The sequence below is a fragment of the Mauremys reevesii genome, linkage group 15 (assembly GCF_016161935.1).
Source record: "Mauremys reevesii isolate NIE-2019 linkage group 15, ASM1616193v1, whole genome shotgun sequence".
In the NCBI taxonomy this organism is placed as follows: Eukaryota; Metazoa; Chordata; order Testudines; family Geoemydidae; genus Mauremys; species Mauremys reevesii.
In genome coordinates, this window is record NC_052637.1 from 34,682,967 (window position 1) to 34,709,288 (window position 26,322).

Here is a 26,322-nt window from a genome sequence, read left to right on the forward strand (position 1 = left end):
TGATCGGAGGGAAAAAAGTGTTTATTTGGAGTTTCTAACAGTCTGTCTAAAGCACCCAGTGCTCCAAAGGAAGCTCGTGTTTGTTATAGTCTATATTTTGAAGAAATAAGTCAATAGCTAAATTTCCATACACTTCTCTGGGGCCAAGATTTGGCCTTCATTCTGGAATTTACAATCCTGCACAGGGCAGGGCTTTGCTCAGACTCTCCACATCGAGTAAAAATCATTTTATGCGGCAGAACAATGTAACACTCAGTATAAAACTGTAATATTTTTAATCAGTCTAGTTCAGATTTCACATTGTGTTATTACAAAAGATACACTGGATGCCAGTAAATACAGAGTACAATAATGTTCTTTGTTTTGAAAGAGACTTCCAAAAACAACCAATAATTTGGATATATGTAAGAGATGCACAACAAGAGCTCCTCTGCATAGCACTGTTCTTAAATCATATGCAAATGTAATTTGCAGAGACCTAAATGAGAGCAATTAGATATTGTCATGATTTCTAATGTGCCCCTCATGGTGATGTCTGTACTATGAAACAGTACTTTTGGTATTACTTTTATCACTGTCCATGCACTAACGCGAGGGTAGGAGGGATGGTCTAGGGGGAAAAGGATACTAAAGTAGGATTTGAGTCCCGAGTTCAATGTGTGTGTGAGCTTGGGCATAACACTTCTTCCACCCTTTGCCTCGGTTCCCCCATACATAAAATGGGGATAACTGCCTATGTCACAGGGCTCTTGTGAGAATAAAATCCATTAATGATTAAGATCGCATGGAAAGCCATATTAATACCTAGATAGAAGGGCAGGTAGGTAAGAACCATTCTGATCTAGGATTTCCTCACAGCTTTTGAGATAAGCTACATCACTCTTCCTTTGAGAGTCTTCTGTAAACACTTTTGCTACTTTCTTTGGGGCTTAGGTAGAAACCAGCAATGCAAAACATTAAGTTCTGCTTCAAAACTGCCATGTTACAATAAAAAATAACCCATTAAGAGCTTCTACACCATCTTTCATTCAAAGATATCGAAGTACTTCACAAATCAGCCTAATTCTCCTATAAGATATTTATGGAGAAATTATTTTCATCTACCACCAAAATGCAGTCACATCTGAGGTGAACAGCAGCTCTTTAACAGTACACAACACTGTACTGCTGTTTACCAAAACTGAACACCAATACCTACTGGAACTGTAAGAGAAATGCTTGTCTAACAAATAGCTTTTTTAAAAAATAACCATAAGTAGTCAGGACCTCTGTTGTGCATAACAACCAAAACACACACTACCTCTAGCAGCAGTGACCACTGGTCTATGTCAGACTATTAATTCAGTACAATCTTCAAAGCGAGAGTCCTAATGAATCATCAATGTCTTTTCCTGTACCACGTAAGTATTCTTTAGTGACCCAGACTGATTTTGTTTCCTCTCATCAAGTCTAACAAGATTAAGTAGAATATTTGCTGGTAAGGGGTATTCCTTTTCACCTAAAACACAGGATCAATGAAAGTTGTCTTTCTTCTGAAGTACCGTAAGCTCTTAATCATTTTCAGGCATTAACAGTTTTCTTATCCGGTTTCCATCAACAGAGAAGATTATTAACTCCATATGCTCAGAGATTTAGTGGACAAATCTGTTCCTATCAACTGAATGTAAAGCTAAATCTGATAATTGTTTTGAAGATTTCCATTTCCACTTAGCTACAAAGATTTCCCTTTTTCTGTGTGTTCAGACACATCATTGGTCCTTGTATGGAAAGTAGAATAAAAGTCACACCTTAAGAGCATCTGTCATGGTTTAATAATTTAAAATACAAATTCATATTGTACAGTAGTTCCATGTGGTGTTTCATATCCTTCTTGTGTCTTTGGAAGAATGTGTTTTGCTGCCAGGCACCAGAGAAACTACTCATTCGTTGTATAGATAGTATATTATTGATAACCTGGGAGTGGCAATTTGTGTCCTCCTTTTGCTTCAAAAAAAGTATAAGAAAGAGTGATCAGATCAACATTGGCCATTCTTGGGTCTTCAGCAAATTCAGGATCTATGAAGAAAAATACAGGCATGTCCACTTCCTCTTGGGGATTAAGCCGCTGTTCTTCAAAACAAAAGCACTGTAAATAGTGGAAAGTGGGAACAATTACAAAACAAATATGTACAGACTGCATGTTAAGAACAGCCTTTAAGTGTACTGTTTTTTCTAGTGCTCCTATTTTGATAAATTTAGATGTCTAATGGACAGCGGCAGCTCCAGGCACCAACGGTCCAAGAGCATGCCTGGGGTGGCAAGCCGCGGGGGGGCACCCTGCTGGTCCCTGCAAGGGCGGCAGTCAGGCTGCCTTCGGTGGCTTGCCTGTGGGAGGTCCGCCGGGACCGGCAGACCTCCTGCAGGCATGCCGCCGAAGGCAGCCTGACTGCCATGCTTGGGACAGCAAAAAAGCTAGAGCCACCCCTGCTAATGGAACAAGATCTGTGATTGTGATGGGATAGCAGGTTCTCTTTTTTTCAATTGTTAAAACAGAGATATGGTCCATGACACAAACTTCTCCCCTATTCGTGATTCATAGATCATCTCCCCTCTCTGGTGAATGAATACCAAGTGGCAATTACAGCAACTGCTTAAATTGAAAAGTTCTATTAGGAAAGTATTTAATAGTTTTGAAGTGAACAATCAATACCTTATGACTATTCAACCCACAAGTAAGTGCCTACAAGATTGTTAGTGGTCCATCTCCTATACTCTGGGAGCCACTCTACTGGGACTTTTAGAACCCGCCTTCTATGATTTAGCCTAGGCTAAATAGATGAATTGATGCAGGCCCATTTGGAAAAGGATAATGTCTGAAATACTGAATTTTGCTAGTCTAGATTGCCTCATGCGCCTTGGAGTTACACACTTCACCTACTTGTATTTTATTGAAATATTGTCCTGCTTCAAATGGAACCACGTTATATGTAGAGATTCCAATTACTGGTTTGTCTGTAGAATTCTTTGCTTTGTAAAATGCCAGTGCAGTCTCTCCTGGTACAACCTGTTTAAAAAAACAAAAACTATCATTGTATTTAATTTATGTTCATTACACCACTCTCACAAAGTTCTGTAGGACTTAAGTTGCTAAATTTATTCCAGTGATGATTTTTTTAGCTGCCTTAACTTGCAGTGAATCTGCCTTTATCTATTTCCTATATTTCCAACATTAGTGAATCTGGAAAAGTGATTGTAAATTAAAAACAGTATTGAGAACTAGCTTTAATATCCACACACAAAATTAATCATAATATGGATGCATTTTGGATCTTATCCTACAAGATATTGGACTTCAAGGGTATATCTACACAGCCCATGTGGTAGACTGTGTTTGAAGTTGTCGCTTTGGATGGAACTTGGGCTCTGAAGCCTTTTTCTTTTTTCTTGGGAGGGGGCTAGACTAGAGCCCAAGCTGAAACTTCAAAGTGCCATCTATACAGCATGCTGGGAGCTATGTAGACATACTCCCATTGACTTCAGTAGTTTAGCATCTTTTTGGAGCCTTATGATACCATATAGAATTGGGTCTTTGTAGACGTCAGATTACAGGTCTGTCGCATCTTACCTGCATTTAACATGTGTGAATTCAGCTTTACGCAGTTGGCAAAAACAAAAAAAAAGAAAAAATAACAATTTAAATACTGTTCCTGTAGTGCAGGCGATTCCGCCTGCCATTCAACTTGATGTAATTTTGACTATACGCGGTTTTCGCTTTACGCGCTGACCGCGGAACGTAACCCCAGCGTAAGAGAGACAGACCTGTAATACACTTTGGTATATAAAGTCCAATAACCCCGTTGAAAAAAATATCAAAACAGTAATTTCAATAATGAATTCAAACAAACTGATCAAGGAACATAACTGACCTCAGAAGAGCCTGAGTTGGTAACTAGTTTTAAACAGTAGCAATATTATTAAAGGTGTAAAAATACAAAAAAAAAAAATACAAAAATAAGTGCCCTACTTGACCTAAGCCCCAGTGCTGTAATTTACAATGCTGAGGTGGACTGCTTTGCCCTGCCAGGGTGAGCCCTGCAGACTTCAATGCCCACCTGCACTGTAAATTGCAAGACTGGGGCCCCAACTTGCGTTTTTGCCCTTGCTTGCAGCCTGTGCAACTTTTATTAACCTTTTCTAAAACGTTCTAAGAAACTAATCTACAAACCAATGTGTATAGCAGCAACCAAGACAAATATTTGGTAAGTAAAAATATTTCAATCATTGTTTTTGCCCCTTAAATTGAAATAAAAAACCTACAATTATTTTTAAAATTATGCAAAATCCCTTTGACAGTATCCTTTAAATTTGTGGCATTAACATTTATGAATTCAAATGAAAGTAGCTTCAATAATATTATTTGAATGAGTACTGAAATGTAAGACTCCCATACTGTAAATACTTGAGTAGTCCATGAATAGGCCTATCTATAGCCTTGATCCGGAAAAGGCTCATATCCATGTTTAAATCTTTGCAAGATCAGAGCTAATGTATGTATTAGAAGCTAACATAGAACAAGTTTTAAACAGTTAAGATTTGAAGCCTCAATTTTTCAGTTTTGTAAGGTTTTTTTTGTAGCTTTGATAATCATTCTAGAATGTCTAAATGAATTGTTGTGTAAGTTTCTTACATATATTTCTGTTTGCTGAGGTCTAAAATTCCAGTGTAGACTTGCATGCACATCAGCATTGAAAGTGACCTTAACGATACGATCTTTAACAGGTTCCATAGTCTCAATCTGGTCTGAATCATGGCCTGCTACTGCTGACCCACCTAGTCCAGTAGCCTTTAGAAAAAGAAAAGTTGTAGTTAGCAGTATTAAAGTTGAAAACCTGATGGTATTTGAGATACCAGAAAGTAAACAATTTCAACCTCTGTAGAAAGAAGGTTAAAGGTAACACTACCCCCTTAAGAACTAGTCAATTTCAGGAAGCATTGAAAGTAGTGTCAGGTAGTACTCTTCCCTAGGATGCCCCTGATCAAGTTTTTTCTTTCATTCATTTTTTTTCTTTCCCCCTTTAGAAAACGTGCCACCCAAATACCAGACCATAGTGGGGGAAAGTGAAAATTACCATACACACAGTAAACAAACTGAGGCAAAGGGGAACATGTAATTTTGTTACACTGCCCCTTTGAAACAACAAATAAAAATAACCAGGCAGGTGCATAGCAGGGTCTTAGCCACTGACTAGGCTCCTAGGTGCTATGGTAATACAATCAATAAACAACAGCAAGTGGATGGCACTGATTTAAAATATATGGAGCAAAAGGCTGCAGCAAGGAGAGGGAAGTGAGAACCCTGGGCGCAGGTAGAGCCTGGTATTTAGGGTACAGCTATGCTTATGGCAGGGGGAAGAGTATGTACGCTGCACGCCCACCCGGCCTAGGTAACCGTGTAGACAGAGTCAGGGTGTAGGTGGGAGAGGGCCCTGCCCCCCTGAACCCCAGGCTATGCACCCTACACCGATCCCGACACGCCCACCGCCTCCACACTGGTATTCTGAGCAGCCCAGCGTCCTGCTGCTCCAGCTTCCCCTGCCGCCAGACCCAGCAGGGACACGGGCGGGCGCAGGCTGCCTGTCCCTGCAGCGCACGGGGACACGGGCCGTGGGTGAACTCGACACCGCCTTCAGCCTGGGCGGCAGCCTTAGAACAAAGGGGGCAACAGCTCGGCAGCCTCCCTAACCCTCCCGGCGCTCGGGGCGTCGCTCAGGGGCCCCGGCGGGCTGGCGGGCGAGTCCCGGGCGGGGGCCCCTTGTCCCGGCCCTCACCTGGCAGTAGAGGCGGTAGAGCGGCACGGCCGCGTAGGACATGCCCACCATGCCCACGGCCGCGGCGGCCACGTAGGTCAGGACGGTCCTGTTCCGGCGTCTCCACTCCTGCTCCTGGCCCCGCGTGAAGGGGTTGGGGCGCGTCGCCCCGCGCGCCGGCTGGAGGCCGGGCCAGGGCTGGCGGCGGGGGGCGCTGCCCGGCCCCCGGGGGGGCCCGCTCCGAGGGCACCGGCCGCAGGCCAGGGGCTCCCCAGCGCCTCGGGCCCAGGCACTGAGCAGGCGGGGGCCCGATCCGGCAGCCCCGCCCGGCAGCCGCAGGACCCCGAGGCACCTCCAGCCCCGCCCGCACAGCCCCATCCTCCCCTCTCACGTGATGACCCGGGTCCGTCGGGCAGGGCGGCACTTCACCCACGTGATTCGCTATTCTCGCGAGACCCGGGGCTCAGGTGGCTGCGCGGCAGGGACCGGGCAGTCTCCAGACTCGGTGGCGCACAGTCTACGGCGGCCGCAGGGGGTAAGTTCGCGTTCTCGTTGCCCCGCCCCATTCCCCTCCCCCTCCCGGCCAGGAGCTGCGGGGAGTCCCGTGGGCTGGCGCGGGTGGCTCAGCGCGGTTTCTCTGTCACTTTTATCAGGGCTTTGCCGTGACACCTCACCCACCTCCTGGGAGGAAAGGGGCCACGGTGCCTCCCCTCGCAGAGCCCCCAGGGGCGGGGGGAGCGCTCCCAATGGGGGCACGGCGAGGGGGGGCAGCATCCTCACTAGGAGCTTGGTGGGGGAGCATCCTCACTGGGGACATGGCAGGGGCCGGGGGAGCGCTCCCATTGGGGGCACGGCGGGGGCAGCATCCTCACTGGGGACATGGCAGGGGCCGGGGGAGCGCTCCCATTGGGGGCACGGCGGGGGCAGCATCCTCACTGGGGACATGGCAGGGGCCGGGAGGAGCGCTCCCATTGGGGGCACGGCGGGAGGAATGGGCAGCATCCTCACTGGGGACATGGCAGGGGCCGGGGAGCGCTCCCATTGGGGACATGGCGGGAGGGGAGTATCCTCACTGGGGGCTTGGCGGAGGCGTGGGCAGCGTCCTCATTGGGGCCATGGCTGTGGCGGGGGTGCGCTCCCAGTGGGGGCACGGCGTGAAACGGGAGTATCCTCACTAGGAGCTTGGCGGGGGAGCATCCTCATTGGGGACCTGGCGGGGGTTGGGGGAGCGCTCCCATTGGGGGCATTGTGTGGGTGGGGGAGTATCCGCACTGGGGGCTTGGCAGGGGTGGGAGGAGCGTCCTCACTGGGGACATGGCTGGGGCGGGGGGGAGCGCTCTCATTGGGGGCATGGGGGGGGAGCATCCTCACTGGGGGCTTGGCAGGGGCGGGGAGCACCCATTGGGGGCTTGGTGGGGGGTGGGGAACATCCTCACTGGGGGCTTGGTGGGGGTGGGGGGAGTGCTCCTGTTGGGGGCATGGGGAGTGCTGCCATTGGGGACCTGGTAGGGAAGGGGGAGGTCTCCCAATGGGGGCAGAGGTAGTGGGGGCACTGCCAATGGCGACAGCTCAGAGGTGGCAAGAGCACTTCCAATGGAGACATGGCAGAGGGAATGGGAGCCCTCTGAATGGGGCTGGCCTAGGGGCAGCAGGGGCGCTCTGAATGGGAACATTGTAGTGGGCGTGCTCTCTCAGTGGGGCTGCCCCAGGGAAGGGGAGCAGGCTGCTTCTCTCAAAGGTCTGATCTTGCATTAGTGTCACCCCACAAAACCCTTCTACCCACAGGGTTGTACCCAGCAAAAATGGTTTTTCTTTGCAGCGTGTCATCCAGTGAAGCACTGTGAGCATTCCCCAGGCTTCCAGGGTGTCCTAGCACAGGGAAGGCTCATAGCTGTTGCTCTAATGTCAAGGGACCTTTTGCTGCGGGGACATTTCTTGGGGGCTACATACAATTAGACTCCTGTGGCCTGCAGCGCTTCTGGGGCCATGCAGAACCTCACCATAGCCTCGTGTCAGACTGTTTGCATTGGACCAAGCAAGCAGCCTGCCATGGATTGCCATGCTATGGTTTTAGGGAGTCTTGATGCAGCACAGTCAACGTTATAACATGGCACAATGGTGCTTGGTTGCAGTGTTTCACTGTAGTGCCTTGGTTTTTTGGCCAAGTCCATCCTATTGCATTACAAAACTTTCATGCAGCACACTGGTGTTTTCAGGCAGTGTCCTTCTGTGAAGTCATGCATAACAGAGAGTTGATGAAGTTCAGAGTTGTTGTAATGGCATCTTCATACAGAGTGGTGGATGTAATGATGCAATTCCATTTATTTGAACAAATGCTTGCAAATGGCATGGCCTGAGACGCAAGCCAAATTTTTGAACAGCACATCCCTACGCTGTGTCCTGACCTGATGACTTTTTGCAGTGGGATCAAGTTTGGGTCAGTGGGTTATATTTTGCTGCATTGTCACCCCATTGTATATTGATTTGACTAGATTTTGATAGAGAACATTGACAGGTTATGTAACATGCCAGTGTGACGTTAACAGTAATGATTTCATGGCAATCAAGTTCACACAAATTCACAAAGGTAGCTAATCCTAACCATATTGGCCCCACACACTAAAGGTGACAATAGCATTATCTAGAGAAGATGAATGAATAGTGACACCTTGAGCAAAAATTCCTGGGGAAGCTTAGTCTCTCTTTTAAAAAATTTAAATATATAAATATTTTTATTTGCTTTTTTGCAAACATATGGACAGAAAGAACAAATTGGACTGTGTCTTTAAAAAGAAACTTTATACATCCAACAATTGATGGAAAATTTGAAAGTGGTGCAAAGTGTTTGTCATTATTTAGGATGTGTGGTGGGGAATTGGAAGTATCAAACTATAACATTGGGGGAAGCTATGCTACAATCATTATATTAGTTGATGGGTTTGAAAGAATACCAATACTTTTCTCTTTTATGTACAACTTCATCCAAAGAACTCAAGAGTTTTGCAAATTTTATTAGGCTAACTTCAGGACACCTCTTGTGAATGTAGGTACTTATCGCTACTGATTGGTAAATGATGCATGGAGAAGTTAAGTTATTACTCATGCATTTGTTTTCTGAGAATTGGTTTTTGTTTTAGATTTTCAAAAGGCTTCAGAGTTGCAGAACAAGCTCTACCTGATTTTGGTTTTGTAATTACTTGGATTTGTCTAATTTATGAGTTCTTTTTTTACATCACTTTAAGTCAAAACCCACACAACTGAAACCTTAAGCTTTGGATCCTGTAGTTGGGCTGCATTTTCAGAATGTGTGGCACATCTTGTTTTCAGGTGCTGCTCTACAGGGTGACAAGCAACTGCACCAAATGAATTTATTGCCTTCTAAAATGAGGTATACCAACCCATCCTTGTAACACTGGTTGCACAAGTCATTGAATGACTCTTGTTACAATCAAGGACACTTGTTTCTTCAGCCAAAAGGGGTGAAAATAATATTTATAATTCTCCTTGTCAAGAAAAGGGGAAGAGATAGTAAAAACAAGGGAGGATGAAGTAAGTCATGTTCATTTAAAACCAACATGTTTGAACTAGACGTTAAATGAACTGGTAGGATATTTTCACACCAGTAATGTTCCAGCAGTTTATCAGATGACTATAACCTAAGTACATTCAGGAATGTTTCTCATGGACTTACAGTTTTGGTGAGGCTATTATAAGAGTGACCCTTTTGCATAGTTTCATTAATAATATTTAATTGCATCTTATATCCCATACCTATATATCTGACTTTCTTAAAGGCTATAAAGCAAGACTGTGCTTTATAGCAAGTCCCAGAATTTGAAAAGCTATGGTATCAGGTCCTTTACTGTATATGAAACAAGATGGGAAAACTTTATAATCAATATTGGAAGAAAATCAGAGTTCATATTCTCTTCTTTAGGATTGTATTGGGGTTCTTCTTACAGTGTAATCATGACTACTGTATTGGGTTTCACAGAAGGTTTAAATCACAAGGGGTCTAAATCTGTGTGAATTTTCAGTGTAAATCTGGAGGAGCTCCATTTATGCCAGTGGAGTTACTCTGGATTTATAGTAGTACAACAAAGAACTGAGCTGAGGATGTTAGGCTTTTGGTACTTTGCTCCTCAGTGGTCAATTCATGAACCAGTTATGCACAGAAGTGAACTCTTCCCACTTATCTTCAGGCAAACAGTCTCAAAAAAATTGGTATGAGAATTTAAAAATAAACATGTCTGCAAGTTTCTAAAAGTGATTTCTCCTTTTTTACAGCAATCTTTAATCTTGGTTGTGGGTCTGTCATTTATCTTTCAGAATCTTCTATTCCGACCATTTAACAGTTCATCTAAGAAGATGGCCTTTACAGAGTCCCTACATTTACATAATAGGTTAGTTTTGTTTGTTTTGTTTTAACAATAATGTAGTAAATGCTGGGTTACTGGATCAAGTTCTTATTGTTAGCATTGGTGGTGATGGTTTGTTGTTTCAGTAAGTTCTTAAAGGTAAACACAGTCCAAAGCAGGTTCTTACAAATGTAAATATTTTAATTTTGTTAATTTCTTGTTCATAATGGCCCTAGAGATTGAAGGCCTCTGTCTTTCCATTGAAAAAGCTTCCCCAGATCGCCACACAATCCTGGAGAATAATTCAGTCACCAAGTCCATTCATTCCTCCATCTCCCTACTGAGACTGCCTTAAGGTTGCAAAATAGTACCAACTGTGGTTATTATTTTTTTTAGTGTAGACACATGTTCAGTTGGTAGTAGAGGGAGACCACCAAACTCCAAATAAAAACAACTTTTAAATCTTTCAGTCATTTAACCTACACTGGATGCAAACCGATGCCCTTGAGATGAAAAGCTGCATATATTATAATTACAACTAATATTCCCTTGAAAACTTTCTTGTTGTAGAATATCATACTATAAGTTTATTGAAGATGTGTATTTAATGAGCTTCTCTTAGGAATGAGCCAGCTACAATAAGGTCATGCAAAATACGGAGATTATATGTTATGGCACACTACTTCTCTGCATAATAATGTTTGCATTTGTCTTGTATTTTTCATGCAAAAATCTCAGTGTTCTAGAAACATTAATTAATTAGCTTCCTAACAACTCTGTGTCAGAAGTAAGTGTTATATTAATTGTACAAGTGGTTATAGTTAAGAGCCTTAAATCAACTGTTACTGAACCTTTGTTATTTAAATCAGCTTCTTACTGAACCAATGGAACCTTTCCATGATTAGCTCAAAATAAATGGTATTCAAGAAGCCTAACTCCCAGAGCCTTCTCAAACCACTAGATAACCATGCCAAGCATGTCAGCAAAAATGATAATTTAATACATACACAAACAGTTTGCAGAATTGTATCATGACTGTTGTGCTCATGCACAACTTGCTGGGTTCTGCTCTCAGTACTGGCAAACTAACTTATCATATTCACAAATTTGTAATGATACTGGCAAAAGATGAGCAAATTAATAGCCATCTTAATTTCAGTTGTAGTGGAAACTGAAAGAAGAAAACAGTAAATTTTCCAGATGGAAAAGTACAAAATCAATAAAGAAATCAGTTGTCTTCATGTTTCTTACAAACAATTAAAAATTAAAACAAATGTCCTATGCAGCACTTGGCTGTATCCTTTTAATGGGCCAAAGAAACTTAGCTAAATATTCTTCATAGTTAGCTGCATTGTCACTGATACCAGATCATGGTTCTTCAGAAAGCTTGATCATTATTTTTTTGATCAGTGGGTGTGTACATGAAAAACATGCACACAATTGCATTCCTCATTTGGGTGTGCTGTGCAAGGATGATGGTCGTGCATGACTGGTCATTTGTAGATGTAATTTACTCAGTTTCTCTATGCAAACACAGGCACATGCAGATTAGGCACAATCTTTGTGTGTGAAGCTGCACAATTTTCCAATATATTTAGGTAATATGATGATATATCAGTAATGCACATGTTCAGGTGCTAATTGAAATTTACAGGAAGTTTAAACACTACATTCCTTGTGTTTAAAATAGCTATGTACAAGGGAATAGAAAAAAACAATTAACATTCACAACGAGGAGTCTGGTGGCACTTTAAAGTCTAACAGATTTGTGTTAGATAATCTATTAGTCTTTAAAATGCCACCAGGCTCCTCGTTGTTTTTGTGGATACAGACTAACACGGCTACCCCTCTGATACTTGGTACAATTCACATTGTTGCACTTTGTTGCTTGTGCCTATTTTCTTATATTTTTTCTAGATTTAAACAAGTGCCATTTAATGGAATATATGTTTTACTCTTTCCAATGACATAGTCCGTAATTTTTTTAAATTAATTACTATTTTATGATAGACCAGATGAAGTATTTTTCCATATTATATAACAAAGCGTTCACCTGGCTAAGGGCCATAACATCTTAATGAATTTTCACCCCTTAAGGTTTTCAACCTGAAAGGTTACTGTTATATAATTGACTTTTGTAGGATTTTTTTTCATAATTTAATTTATCATTGACTTTTTTTTTTTATGAAATCATTCCATGATTCTTGCTACCAAGGATTACAGGATTATTTAGCAGATGATAAGTTACCTGAATATTTCTAACCTCAGTTACTAACTGGTAACAAAATATGATTCTAGAAAAGTCATCACACAATGATACCATCATTATAATTTATATCTGTTCAAAGAAGAATCTTAATCTCTTTGTCTAACATGTTGTGTGTTCTTATCTATACATCCTGGAATAGCAGGAAACATCTATTGAAATTTCATTTTTCTCAGTATTATCATCATCACTTTATGCATTATTTGTTTGGGGGTAGTGCCCAATTATATGCTAGGTTTTTTCCAGACATACAACAAGGGATGTCATGCCCCGGAGGAGTTTGTCTGAAAGAGAGATGCAGACAGGTAGACAGAGGTTGGGCAAGGGAAGCAACAAAAGAGATTTTCTCTGTTAATCAAAAAGATTCACTAAAGGTGGCAAAAGGGGGACTTAAACGTGGAGAAGGTCAAGCCTTGCAGATGAGTTCAGGGAGGCTGAACAATGCAGAAGTGCTAACTGGAAGAAGGTATGAATGTAATTGTTTGAGAGACTGACAAAAAGATGAACAAGGGTGGGACCAAGTTGATTGAGGAAGATAAGTAGGGAACTGTAATGTATTTAATAAACTAAGAATGCTTAAAAGATATACCGGTAAATATTTTCTGTTGGAGTTTTTATAGCATGAACCAACTTCTCTGATTTTTAGAAAAGACCTTTCTCCGATTTTTAGAATTAATTTCCACTGAAAAAACCTAAAGGTGGAATTCTTCCTATCTGGTTATATATTACAAGGAAATCTCTTATCTATGGTTAAGAAAAATGAACGTCTGTCAGTGATTTGATTTGATTTTTTTATGAGTACATAAAGCCTTGAATGACATTTTTACTGGTTAAATACAAAACATGACCCTAAATAACAACAAAGCCTTGTCTATACAAGGGATATTTTTGCAGAAAATTCCCACTGTTGAGACAACTGATTCAACTCCATTGGTTTTATTAATATTGGGAGCTTTACTGTAGAAAGCACCATGTCAATTAGACATGGTCTGAGCAAGGTTACATGACATGGTGCTTAAAACACTAACAGCCTGTCTACTGCAAAGCTCCTAATGTTGCTAACAGTGACGGAGCTAAACTGAAATAAGTAAGTCTGTACACTGCCAAATCCAGGTCACTGAAGTTATGAGAGTAGTCTCGTTGACCCCTGTGGAACTCCTCACATGAGTATGGTGGGAGTCAGGAGATCTGGCTTCTGTTTCAGCTCTGCCAGTGATCTGTTGTGTAACCTTGGGCAAGTCACTTTACCTCTCTGAACCCCTATCTCTATTCCCATAATCTCTTCAAGTCAGGGACTCTTTCTTCATATGTGCTTGTACACAGTGCAGTGCTTACAGTGAATTTTTTAAAAAAAAGCCTTACCTGATAAAGATGAAATATCAGCCGAATGGGTGCCTACAACTTTAAGAAGGAGTACTCGCTGGCATGTGCTCCCATTTCTAGGATAGCCACCACGGCACCCTGCTGTGCAGTTCCAGACATTGGCAGATGCTGTCTTGTCACAGTGCTGTTCCCTACTTGAGAGGGGATTCATTTGCTGTTGAAACAAACCTCTCAGGGGTGAGAGAAACACAGCAACTGAGTATTTCATTTTACAAAGAAACGAAAGACAGGCAAATTAGCTCTTTAGTCAAGTGTTTTATTTTTTTTTTAGGGAAAGGAGGGGTGATGCAAATTTACATATTCATTTCCTACCTCCACAAGAAACATTTGTGAAATGTTAAAATGGTATGATATAATATTTTGCCAAAAAATTAGAAGTTCAATATCTTAAAAATAATACATGTCTAGCTCTAGACTAGAGAGTATGCCTGATTGCAGACAGGTCTTCTGTTAGACTAAGGACAACAGGTTCCTTCTAGTCCCTTTCCCTCCTTGTAATCCAGATGAGGCTATTTACATAGTATATTCTTTCAAGCATGCTTGCTGTAGGCCAGTGGTTCTCAAACTCAGGCTGCCACTTGTGTAGGGAAAGCCCTGGGGGTCGTGAGGTTATTACATGGGGGGTCATGAGCTGTCAACCTCCACCCCAAAGCCCGCTTTGCCTCCAGCATTTATAATGGTGTTAAATATATTTAAAATTCATAAGGAGGGGTCGCACTCAGAGACTTGTTATGTCAAAGGTCACCAATAAAAAAGTTTGAGAGCCACTGAGGTAAACAAACCAGCCCGGCCCGCCAGGGGCTTTCCCTACATTAGCGGCATCCCCAGTTTGAGAACCACTGCTGTAGGCTCATTAGATTTTATCTAGAGTGGACAGACACTGAAAATCTATTTGGCTTTAGTAATTTGTTAAAAGAACCGTCTCAAGATATTGGCACTGAAAATTGTTGGACAGCTTCTGGGAATCCTTTGCATGGTTTTATGAAAGCTCCTCATCTCACTGTTACTTGGTTCTGTAAATTGAGATGTATTCTGACTATTCTGTGGGGATCTAAATCAGAGACCACCTCTACTCTCTATCAATTTGTCTGTTGCTTTAAGAAAACAAAGTAAAAGGCAGGATTACTAAAATGAATTGGAGAGAAAGAGAGGAATATTGGAAAGAGTGTTTGAGATAGTTTTGAAATGTGACTTAAAAAGGAATTTTATTTTCTGCTTACCTGATCATAGGAAAAAAAGTAAGAACAACAGGAAAATCTTCCTCACATTTTGTTATCAATTTTCCATAGAAAGAGCATACATTAAAATATTATCTACAGCATTTACTTTGGTCTGTATAAAAAGAATAAATTGTCAAAGTAATAATTCTAGTTCTGCATTAACCCTTTTCTGCTGTGGATGAAAACACTTTTTTTTTTTAAACTTGGCTTTAAGTCACTGCCATGACTGAGAGTGCACAATAGTTGGTGTAATGAAAACTTCTGATGGTCTATTTCTTTTATGGGTGGCTTATCTGTCTGTTGCTTAGTTGGCTTTCTTTTTGTGTGTGTAATCCACTCTATTAGGAAGATTGCTTTAAAAAGATCAAAGAGAGGGAGTTAGATGTGTATTGTACTTGACCCTATCTGGAGGATCACAGGGGGTAAATTCTAGGATATGTAAAAAAGATGTATCTTATCAGTGACCTGTCTGCTGCCAGATGGATATGCAGTATCATCATATCATATTTGAGGCTAATGCAAGTAATTTTTATCACATTTGCATTTTATGAGACTTGAAGGTTGCTACAAATTCGTATCCCATTCAGGGAAAAAAGTAAACATTGCTTTGATAGGTGAATTAGCCCATGTGACGCACAGGATTTCAGAGGAGATTAAATAGAAAGAGACACCCACCTCAGTCTCTGTCTGTTGAGATTTTTTTTAGTTGGTAACAGAAATTGACCTGCATGTAACTGTTGTCCTACTGAATTGGAAATATTGAGTGTCTTTTGGATGCTTTTGTTCTTCTTTTCACTGGTGTCTTGAAGAATGTCCCTGCTTTCACTGATGGCTGAAGATGAACCAGAGCATTTTGATGGGCTCTCTCTCTTGTACTGGTATGCCAAATCATTAGGTTTTAATAGCATTTTTATAGTGTATGAACTAACAAAAGTTCAGTAAGGGTATTTTAAAAGCTGTGACTTCTTTTGGTTTTGTTTCAGTACACTAGAATATCAAGATTTTAACCCTCCTAAAATATTGTAGGTCACAAAACAACAGAACAAAGTACTCAAGGGTTAGTTTTAATAGCCATTATTAGGCTCTTATCCCAATATTAGCTCTCAGAATCTGTTCTGGCACTAAATATTTTACTTGGAGTGTGAGCTTTTAATGTTTTTTTGTTTGTTTGTTTCTTCTGAGAAATTTCAGCGTCACTCAATTATACCTATAGCACAGATGTTCTGTATTCTCACCTGGGTATTACTTGGTGTCAAGAGTCACTATTTTTACTTGCTTTTTCTCAATATGTAAAACTATTTAATAGTATTTCTGACAAGATTTTGTAGGAGTAAAGAGAATGATGTATCAAATATTGTTTGATTTATATTAGTGATCAGATTTCATCTATTTTTTTTTCTTCTGCAAAGTACACTAAAATGTGTTTTTAGTTATTTTTATTACTGCTGCTGGTTACTCTTAGCACAGTTCAGGAACCGTTTTTCTTTTCCATATAATTTTACTATTATTGGGCAGGGCACTAACATTTTTAGATGTTAAATAATGAAGGTTAATTGATTATTCCGATGACATGAAAAATACTGGGGGCAAGAATTTCAAAAGCATCTTAAGGCCAGATTCTCAGCTGGTGTGAATAATCATAGATCCATTCTCTTCAATAGAGCAGTGACAATTTACACAAGTTAAGGATCTGGCCCTAAGTGATGCTGAAAGTCAGAAAGTCTTGTACTTCTAGGTCACTTGGAGAACTTTTGAAAATCCCACTCTTAGATTTTTTGAGTCACAAAGTCATTTTAAAATTCATGCATTGCTGAGACTCTTGTGATATGTTAATTGCAAAGATTGTGCTCCGAATTGGCAATCAGTTACATATCATATTAAAATGACAGCCATAATTAATACTCTACAAAGTAATTCATCCAATCTGATTTGTAATTATTGTATTTTGAATTGCCAGCAGTTTTCTTCAGAATTTTATGAGCAATCATTTCCATTCCAACCTTCCCCCATATTTTACGTACCTCAGGGAGACTTCATAAGTTTAGTATTTGTATCCGTTGTGTTACCATGGTTTCAGTACCACATACCCACAGAATAGTTTGGATAATTTTTAGTGAAAGTAGTACAGAAACAACTCAATGCCCTAATGTTAATTCATATTTTGTGCTGTTCTTGAATCTCAGTCTTACATAATATAGATTTGCAGATGGCATTATATATATATATATATATTAGTGACATCTTATTCTCCTCCCTGCAGAGGGTTGTTTCTTACCCTCGTGTGTATTCTTTTCACTGCAGCAGCATCATCTTGTAGATCATATAACTCTTTTGAAAAGATGTTTCCAGTATTCAGTTTGCTGTTAGATATTTAAAAGATTATTTTTATTGGAAGTGTCCCATACCAAAGTTAGATTATTCTTTATTATTTTGTAGTGCTGCAATGTGTGTCTATGGTTACGCTGTTTCCTTTCAATACTGAAAAGTTAGCCTAAATTCCAATCCTGTAAATCCTTATGGAAACAAAATTCCCTTGCATAGGAACTTCAGGATTGAACTCCAAAGTTTGTTCTTTCATTTTTATATACTAATATTTAAAAAATTATTATTGTGGTGAAATTGGCTTTAATAATATTCCAGGCTTCTTGTTAATTAAGTTATTTATAACCAAAGACCTGTCTATTGACACAACCAGATTTACCACCTTTCAGCCTGTTTGGATTACCATTAAAAGATCAGGAGAAAGTAAGTGTTCTTTATGGCTATTCTAGTGTATTGGAAGCAATTACTTAGAAAAAGATCAAGTTGAGTTCAGATATTTATTCCTTTGTCTTTATTTTTTAGTAAATAAAATACAGAGTGTCTCTGGCTTTGCAATATGTGAAGCAGTGGGTGCTCTGTTACAATTAAAGGTGTTTGAGAGCACTACAGAGCATTATACTATATGTGACTAGTACAAAAAGCCATAAGATGAGAATGTAGAAGGAAAAATGCTCTAACTTGAAAGTGATGTGATTCTTATTTTTTTAGCTTTTCAATTTTAAAAACACACATGTATGGCAGACCTGTAAATGATAATTACTACTCACCTTTTTTATATATTACTTTTCACCTTCTAAGCCCTTTACAAATATTAATTAATGAATCCGTTAAGAAAATTCTGTATGGGGAAAAATTGAGAGAGGAGTCATAAAAATGTCTTCTTCCAGAATAAATATTTCCTGGCTTCCCAAATTATCACCATGTAATCATAGTTTTGCTCAATTGTGCACAGCTTACAAAATTCTCAATCAGCAATGCTAGAATAAATTACTCCAACAAATGCATTTTCGTTTCTGATCATGATAAAATATACTAATTAGGTTTCGTAATTTTGTTTGAACTTTCAGAGTAAATACTGGGGTGAAAGTGAGTTCTCAGGAGCATCTGAGGCATAGTTCTTTAAAAAAAAAAAAAAAAGGTATTCCCTTCTAGTTCCTTCTTGTGACTTGGGGTAAAAGGCCCATTTAGCAAGTTTTAAGGACCTACAAACCAGAGAAAAGCTTGCTTGTCTACCAGGTTGGCTCTCTTTTCTCTCTTGGTGAGTATTTTTTTAAGCTAAGGCTTTCAGGTTACTTAAGGGTAAGTACCTTGATAGTGCAGACAGACCTCAGTACCACTTATCTTGCATATGACAGCATGATGGGCACTATGAAGTTAAGGTAATAAGGTAATAATTGGAGATATACCAATCTCCTAGAACTGGAAGGGACCTTGAAAGGTCATTGAGTTGAGTCCAGCCCCCTGCCTTCACTAGCAGGACCAATTTTTGCCCCAGATCCCTAAGTGGCCTCCTCAAGGATTGAACTCACAACGCTGGGTTTAGCAGGCTATCCCTCCCCCCTGAAGTTAATAATTCCTCCTCTTCTGTAGATGCTGAGGCCCCTGACAGCAGAATTGATTCAGTTCTGTTGTGCAAAAAGGAGAGAGCAGAATTTGGAGTGTTGTATTGGATATATACACCCCAGTATGTTCCAGGATGTTACCTTGCACCTGGATTCTTCTGTCCTCCCTCTTTCCTCTGGCTCTGCAGCTTGCCCTGACACCAGCTCCAGCCCTGGCTGAAATACCCAGCATATGGCGTGGTATAGTGGTTGTGTGCAGGCTGGAAGGCTTTGAGTGTGTGTCCTCCACTTTGATCTTCTTTTGCTTCATTGTTTGTGTATTGTAGTTGTTCTGCTTCACTTTGCCATCATGATGTAGAAAATAGATGTAACCATCTAATTTAGAACATTATTTATGGCATACCAGAAAATCTAAGCAGTGCTGCTGCTTTCTTGTTTGTTGAGGCTGGCAGATCCTCCCTAAAAATTGAACTGAGTGAGGGTGTTTTTGCAATGCAAGTTTGGATTTGTTTCAATAGCCTGCATTTGAATGAAAATATAAATGGATAAATCATGCTTGGCTAGCTAATACCAATTTATACCCAGATTTTTAACACTTTGTCTGTTGTTAGATTAGCCTTGGAAATATTTTCTCTGGGATTATAAATTCAGGTCCCAAGATTATCATTTTATTTTGTGATTTTTTTTCCTTAATTCTTTACATCATGATTTGCAAGAGCATTAAAAAAAAAATCCTCTGCTGTTTGACAGCTCAGACAGTCTGCCCTTATTCTCACCTCTGGCATTCTGTGTTTGGAGGTGGAGTTAAGAGTGAGGGTTTCATAAATCAAGAGAGAACGAATATTATTTGATGAGAAAAAGAGAGATGATAGGAAGAACACCCCCAATGAATGTCTAGAGAGTTGTGCTCTCTCTCCTTACTTAACTTTGGAAACATTTTCGTGGAGACCACTGCAGCCATCGGTATTTTCATCTTAAATACTTTAACAAATCGTCTCCTGGTTGCCAGCTGTCCTGTTCTAAATAGGACCACAGTTTTTTATTATTATTATTAACCCTCTTTTCTGTTATCCTGACTAAGGACTTCAGGATTTGGTCAGAAATACTTTGTTTAAAAAAAAAAAAACAACCCAAAACCTCCACTGTATTTTAGATAGTACTACTTTACCATCTGTTTTTGATATTCAAATGCCAGAGCATATATCTTGTCTTTTCATTTTTTTCATCTGCCCAGTATTTACAATACCCAGTGAAGAAAATTTTTGCTTTTTTTTTTTTAACTAGAAGTATAATAGCAACTGCTGTAGTTTGCATACATGAATATTTCTCCAAGTGCAGCAGCTCTGATTTTATTTATTTATTTTAGGACTATTATGGGACCTCATGGAATCAATCGAACTGTTCACCGCATTACTTTTTCTGACTGTCAAAATGGATTAGGTAATTAGAGTACATATTTGACTCTACCAGAGCGAAATCTTGAGAGGTGCTGGGCACCTGCTCTGCATTTGTAATTCACACTGATATCAGTGGGAGTTGAAGTTTCTCAATCTGTTGTGATATTTGACTGAATGTGTTTGGTGCAATGGAGGGAATGACCAGTTTCTTGCTTTTATCTGTTTTTCAACAGGGGTTAAAATTATTGGAGGTTATCGGGAGCAAACTGAAGACGACTATGGAATTTTCATAAAGAAAATTTTGCCGGGAGGGATGGCTGCCATAGATAGTAATTAATTACTTTTACGTATTCTGTACTATCCTACATTACACAGGAAGCCTGTCAAGAAAACAAACTGTCTTTTTACATTTTATTTTCAGTATGTACATACAAAGTAATGTTTAATTCAGCAAAGATTCATTGTTTTCCAAAGGGAGGATGTGGAGGAGTCACAGTAATGGACATCCATTCAAATCAAGATTAGGCCAGTGTGAAATCAGTTTGTGATCTGTCCACATTGTCAACTTTCCAAACTGTGAGATGCTGAAAGCTCTCAACTCCCAGTGACTTCAGTGGGAGATAAGGGCATTCAGCACCTCACATGATCAGCTCCTGTGTTTATACATTGTTCTGATTAATTCAGATTAATGTTTATGATCATGTTTTAGGTGATTTATATGGAAGGACCAAACTGTGTTGTGCAGAGAAATTGTGTTGTACAGAGAAATGGGGAGAAAATTCCAGTGTAAACTAGGTCCAACCAGGTTTCTAAACTTGGTCTGGTCTTGTCCACACTAGCCATTGGGGTGGAGGGGGAAACAAAAACAACCTTTACCCAAGTTTGTATTTAAAACTGCTCAGCAAACACATTTCCTACACTCATGTAGACAGAGCCATTGAGTGGTTCAAACTAAGAACTGTTTTAAAAGCTATTAGAAACATCAAGAAACACAAAATATTTAATTTATATATGATAACCTACATGTAGTCATCCGTTCAAAGCTCAGCTGACAGCTAATTCCACACCTGTGGAGTATAATCCTACAAATATGCACATGGTGTGAGTAGCCCCGTTAGGATCAATGGAACTACTCATGGTAGTAAAGTTAAGCATATGCTTAAGTGTTTGCACGATCAGGGCCTACGGTGATGAAATCATTCTTACATTAGATTAGATTAAAGCAAAAGTAATAGCAGTATATTTTCCATTTTTCCCTGTTAATTCATGTAGACTTTTACATTATATTTTGTTAATCTCTTTATCAGGCCGATTGCTCACTGGCGACCTAATTTTAGATGTCAATGGAGAAAACTTAGTTGGTGTAACCAGTGAAAGGTATGTTCATAAAGATGACTAAATGTTTATCTAGAGCTTAGGAAAATATTACTAATACTGGTGTTATACAGTGAAAGACTTGGACCAAATTAAACACCAATTAAAAGGTTATAACTGCACCAAGTCCATGGAGTTGCACCTGCAGATTGTCCCAGAGAGCTCAGTATAGCTGTCCTTACTCAACAAAGCTATCATTGACATTAATGAGAGTTTTGCCTGCATAAGATCCGATTAAAGAGATTTCATGTTGTTGTGTAGGTTACAGAATGCATGTGTAAATTCATATCAAAATAGTTATTAAGATAGTATAATATTTAACATTACTGTAATTATCATGGTATTTGGCTGGATATCCATTAAAGCAAGTGATTTGGTTATATATTGCTAATAATTGGCACTTCTTGTTCTCTCAGGTTGGGTAGTTAAGGCAGAGAAGTTGCCTGTATTGTTTATGTAGTGTGATATATAGGGTCTGAGGTGGAAACACTGACTATCACTATAGAGCCCAAAACAGTGGTAGAGTTAGGATTTATGTTAAAAATAACCTTCTCCCCCCAAATAAAACTACTATAGTACAGATTAAAAAATAAACAAACCAGAGCGGAATGGTACAAAATTAAAAGCCAACTTCTACCCCATACAAACTTTTTGTGCCGTATGATAACCCAAGACTTAAATGGAATGATGAATCAAAGGTATATTTCCAAAATGGTTTGTCTGTTAAGATAAGAAATTGTTCAGTTTTCTGCCATTTTAATACTGTGTAGTGGATGCAGAGCTCTTGCATTCAAACAGTGAAAATAGGTAGATTTACTTTTTTAATTGTTGTTGGGTTTTTTTCCCTTCCAGAGCTGTTGACATTTTGCGAATGGCATCAGCGACTAATCACATGTCTTTGCTGATTACTAGAGATGAAGAAGCAAAGTAAGAGAGTTAAAATGTTTATATTAAAATTACCACTACAGCATCCCTCTTCCTCAATAAACCCCAAGACTTTCACTAAAATATGTCATGTGTTAATATACAGATGTTTTATAAATTGGGGATCAGTCATAAGATATCCACAGTGTAATTTGGTTTTGTGTTTTGCTTAAACATTTTTATCGCATAATCCATTTTGTCAGAGTATAATACAGAGTTTTTATGATAATTTCCCCCCAACATATGCACGTGTAGTATACCCCAAGCTATGATACCAAGATTCCTATGAAGAATGATGGCAGCGGTGAATTGAAAGTGCATCAATATATTTTATATCTGACTTTCAGGGCCATGCTGTCTACATTCCATGAATATATGAAAGCTGGTCTATAAATCAAACAGAAAATATTAATCCTGCTCACCATAGTCAAACAATCAGTCCCAGTTAGTTCAGTGGGACTACTCACATTAGTAAAGGCTGCAAGTTCTGACCCATTTATATTTCATGAACAAAGTCTAAATGTTACAATTAATAATACTATAAAGTATTTGCTGTCATCATAAGCATGATTTCCTGACTATTTGTTGTCACTTTAAAATATAAGAGAAATGGAATTTAAAAAGTGTTTAGTATTTGACAGTAGAACTACTTTAACTAGTGCCAGGCTTCTGAAAATAAAGCCCTTGCAGTTGTCTTTTTTTCAGAATTGACTTTTCAATCTCTTACTTACGAGCTCTGAATTAGTTGCGATAAGTAGGTTAAACTATTCAGTGCAGCAGATAGTCCAAAATTCCTACAGTATAAGGACAGTTACACTAAAATATCCCTTTAATCTTGTTATCTACAGATAATCATATAAACCGACATTGGCATAAGAAATGTTGGGATGGAAAGAAGCCAGGAAGCCCATCCAGGTCTATCCCCCCCTTTTGAGTTAGCAGCTGTTTCCGCCAAATATTTATGTAACTATATTTGAAAATCATTGAAGACTTGCTACTCTTGTTGCCTTTCCTAGGCTCTTCCATTTATTAACTGCCTTCTATGTAAAGAAAGTCCACCTCAATTCCTTTAGAACATGGCCTTTCTTAATCTTATGCTTGTGCCTCTTTATTCCTGTATTTGACAGTAGTTCAAATGGCTTTGTAGCTTCTATCCTCTCTCTCTTCTTCAGACTATTTTAGATATCTCTGAAGTTCATTCTTAATCTGCTTTTATCCAAAGCATACTGACCTAGTTCCTCTAACCTTCTTGAATAATTAAAATCCATGAGCCCCTTTATCATTCGGGTGGTTTGTCCAGTGACAAGATCTCCATTAGCTATTCTAAATGTGTTAGCTATTCTAAATGTGTCCTCACTCCCTGACAGAACTCTCAGTTAATTTCCTACCATTGTACATAGATATTATATTAAATACTTCATTTATACATAAGTTTTTGTGTACGTGACTAGAACCTTGTGATAGATAAGCACCAGTTAAACAAGTGTATTTGTATTGCTATTAAGCAATGTACCAAACTGTGATTTGAGTCAGGGCCGCCCAGAGGATTCAGGGGGCCTGGGGCAAAGCGGGGGAGCTGTGGCCCTTGTACTCACCTGGCGGTGGTCCGGGTCTTCGGCAGCATTTCGGCGGCAGGGAGCCCTTCAGTCGCTCCGCATCTTCGGCAGCACTGAAGGGCCCCCCGTTGCCGAAATGCCGGCTGAAGACCCGGACTGCCGCCGGGCCAGGGCTTGTGGGGCCCCTTTGGGGCCTGGGACAAATTGCCCCACTTGCCCCCTCCTCTGGGTGGCCCTGTTTTGAGTTGCCCCTGTGTAGTCAGTAGAATTACTCTGGAGTTATGCTGCTGTAACTGATATCACAATCTGGCCATTTATGTTACCTCCACCCTAACTCTGTGATATTAGTTTTCTGGTGTTCGTGGTTAACATCCTTTTAGATATAGGTCTTCCCCCCACCCCATTTTTTTTTCTTTTTTACTTTTACCTTTATTCCTGCGATGATGATAATGACTACATTTTACAATCTGATTTCTCTAAAATGAGGGTATAATCAGTGCTTGATTAGTAGGGATTTTTTCTTAATTGAATAAATAATGTTTAATAATAGATTTGCAGAGTCAGCTTTAATTATTTCTTTGCTAATTAATCCAAGAACTATTTCTGAAACTTCCAGAAATGTTTGGAAATAGTAATTAGTTGATTTCTACAGAGCCAATCATGTAAATATTTTTAATACAAAGGAGGATTCACAGTTTCATGAGATTCATTCTGCAGTCAGCTGTATATTCAAATTGTGTATCCCTCTAGGGGGGAGAATCCAAAACATACCTGTAGGCCAGGGGTTGGCAACCTTTCAGAAGTGGTGTGCCGAGTCTTCATTTATTCACTCTAATTTAAGGTTTCATGTGCCAGTAATACATTTTAACGTTTTTAGAAGGTCTCTTTCTATAAGTCTATAATATATAACTAAACTATTGTTGTATGTAAAGTAAATAAGGTTTTTAAAATGTTTAAGAAGCTTAATTTAAAATTAAATTAAAATGCAGAGCTCCCTGGACCAGTGGCCAGGACCCGGGCAGTGTGAGTGCCAATGAAAATCAGCTTGCGTGCCGCCTTCGGCACACGTGCCATAGGTTGCCTACCCCTGCTGTAGGCATATAGCACTAAGTATATGAATCTTGGACACTAATGTCCAGGGTTTGATTTATGAAGTTTCCAAAGAGGAAAGGAGCCACACAAAGATGAAGCTGTGGATTGAGCCAGAGGCCTAGATTTTGGGAGCTAACGCTGAAAGAGATATGGGGTCATGATGGATAATCAGCTGAACAAGAGTTTCCAGTGTGATGATGTGTCCAAAAGGGCTAATGCATAAATGTGGCATCTCGAGCAGGAATAAAAAGTTATTTCACCTCTGTATTTGGCACTGATGTAACTGCTGTTGGAATACTGTGTCAGGTTTTGGTATCCACAATTCAAGAAGGATGTTGATAAATTGGAGAGGGTTCAGAGAAGAGCCACAAGCATGATTCAAGGATTAGAAAAAACATGCCTTATAGTGATAGACTTAACAAGCTCAATGTATTAAAGTTTAACAAAGAAAAGGTTTAAAGGGGTAATTTGATTACGGTCTATAAGAACCTACAGGGGGGACAAATATTTGATAATGGGCTCATTGTGGATTCTCTATAACTGGCAATTTTAAAATCAAGATTAGATGTGTTTCTAAAAGATCTGCTCTAAGAATTATTGTAGGGAAGTTCTATGGTCTGTATTATACAGGAGGTCAGACAAGATGATCACAATGGTCCCTTCTGGCCTTGGAATTTATGAATCTATGAATTCCTGGCCAGTGTTCAGAGGTGTCTCAGGGAGTTAGGTAGTTACATGCAGCTTAGTCAATTAAGGCCCAGCACCTTAAAAGAAAGGTATGCTTCTCTCAGAAGAGTGAGGTAAATTGGTTGAGCTGACCGGAAACCAGGACAGAGAACTCTGTGGAAACATAAGATCTATCTTGTGTGATTTTTACTTGCCAAGTTTTTTTTTGAATATTCTGCTTATACAACTGCCTGGGACAAAGGCAGCTGGAGACTGTTAGAAAATTGGTGTCAGTTTGAATCCTGAAACCCCAACAAATAATTTCTACCCATTGATGCTGGCTGTGTGGTCAAATCTGTGTCTCTGGGAATGTATTCTTTCTTTTTGGTGCACAAGAGCCCTGAAACAAGGCCATA

General features: G+C 39.8%; 2 protein-coding genes across 11 annotated transcripts in view; one reads left to right on the plus strand and one right to left on the minus strand.

Moving 5' to 3' along the window:
• Positions 1–260: 260 nt before the first annotated feature.
• Positions 261–6,279, minus strand: LOC120383186 (cytochrome c oxidase assembly protein COX11, mitochondrial). 2 transcript variants are annotated; one of them, XM_039500932.1, is made up of 5 exons: positions 6,054–6,268; positions 5,808–6,017; positions 4,667–4,822; positions 2,918–3,043; positions 261–2,125 (listed from the first exon to the last, which is right to left on the minus strand). In XM_039500932.1, exons 1-5 carry the CDS (start codon positions 6,162–6,164, stop codon positions 1,943–1,945), a joined length of 786 nt encoding a protein of 261 aa, XP_039356866.1. In that variant the 5' UTR covers positions 6,165–6,268; the 3' UTR covers positions 261–1,942. The 2 variants fall into 2 exon arrangements, with proteins under 2 accessions (XP_039356866.1, XP_039356865.1); XM_039500931.1 differs by having other exon boundaries at positions 5,808–6,279.
• The window catches only part of STXBP4 (syntaxin binding protein 4), a 124,310-nt gene continuing 104,132 nt past the window's right edge, over positions 6,145–26,322 (plus strand). For 2 of the 9 annotated variants that reach the window (XM_039500910.1, XM_039500912.1), the window contains exons 1-6: positions 6,145–6,321; positions 10,116–10,189; positions 20,264–20,337; positions 20,528–20,623; positions 21,602–21,671; positions 22,521–22,595. In XM_039500910.1, coding sequence (XP_039356844.1) covers positions 6,181–6,321; positions 10,116–10,189; positions 20,264–20,337; positions 20,528–20,623; positions 21,602–21,671; positions 22,521–22,595 — 530 coding nt within the window. In that variant the 5' untranslated portion in view covers positions 6,145–6,180. Of the gene's footprint in view, positions 6,322–7,329; positions 8,224–8,750; positions 8,830–9,113; positions 9,175–9,901; positions 10,011–10,115; positions 10,190–20,263; positions 20,338–20,527; positions 20,624–21,601; positions 21,672–22,520; positions 22,596–25,962; positions 26,041–26,322 lie in introns of those variants that run through there. The other 7 variants (XM_039500915.1, XM_039500917.1, XM_039500916.1 and 4 more) reach the window with 7 other exon arrangements.

Excerpts from the sequence above, each read along its gene's own strand:
- LOC120383186 (XM_039500931.1), bottom strand. The coding sequence starts at position 6,164 with ATGGGGCTGTGCGGGCGGGGCTGGAGGTGCCTCGGGGTCCTGCGGCTG. Across the intron at positions 4,823-5,807 it reads TCTACCGCCTCTACTGCCAG|GCTACTGGACTAGGTGGGTC; the intron begins GTGAGGGCCGGG and ends CTTTTTCTAAAG. Across the intron at positions 3,044-4,666 it reads CTCAGCAAACAGAAATATAT|GTTGTACCAGGAGAGACTGC; the intron begins GTAAGAAACTTA and ends TTTTTTAAACAG.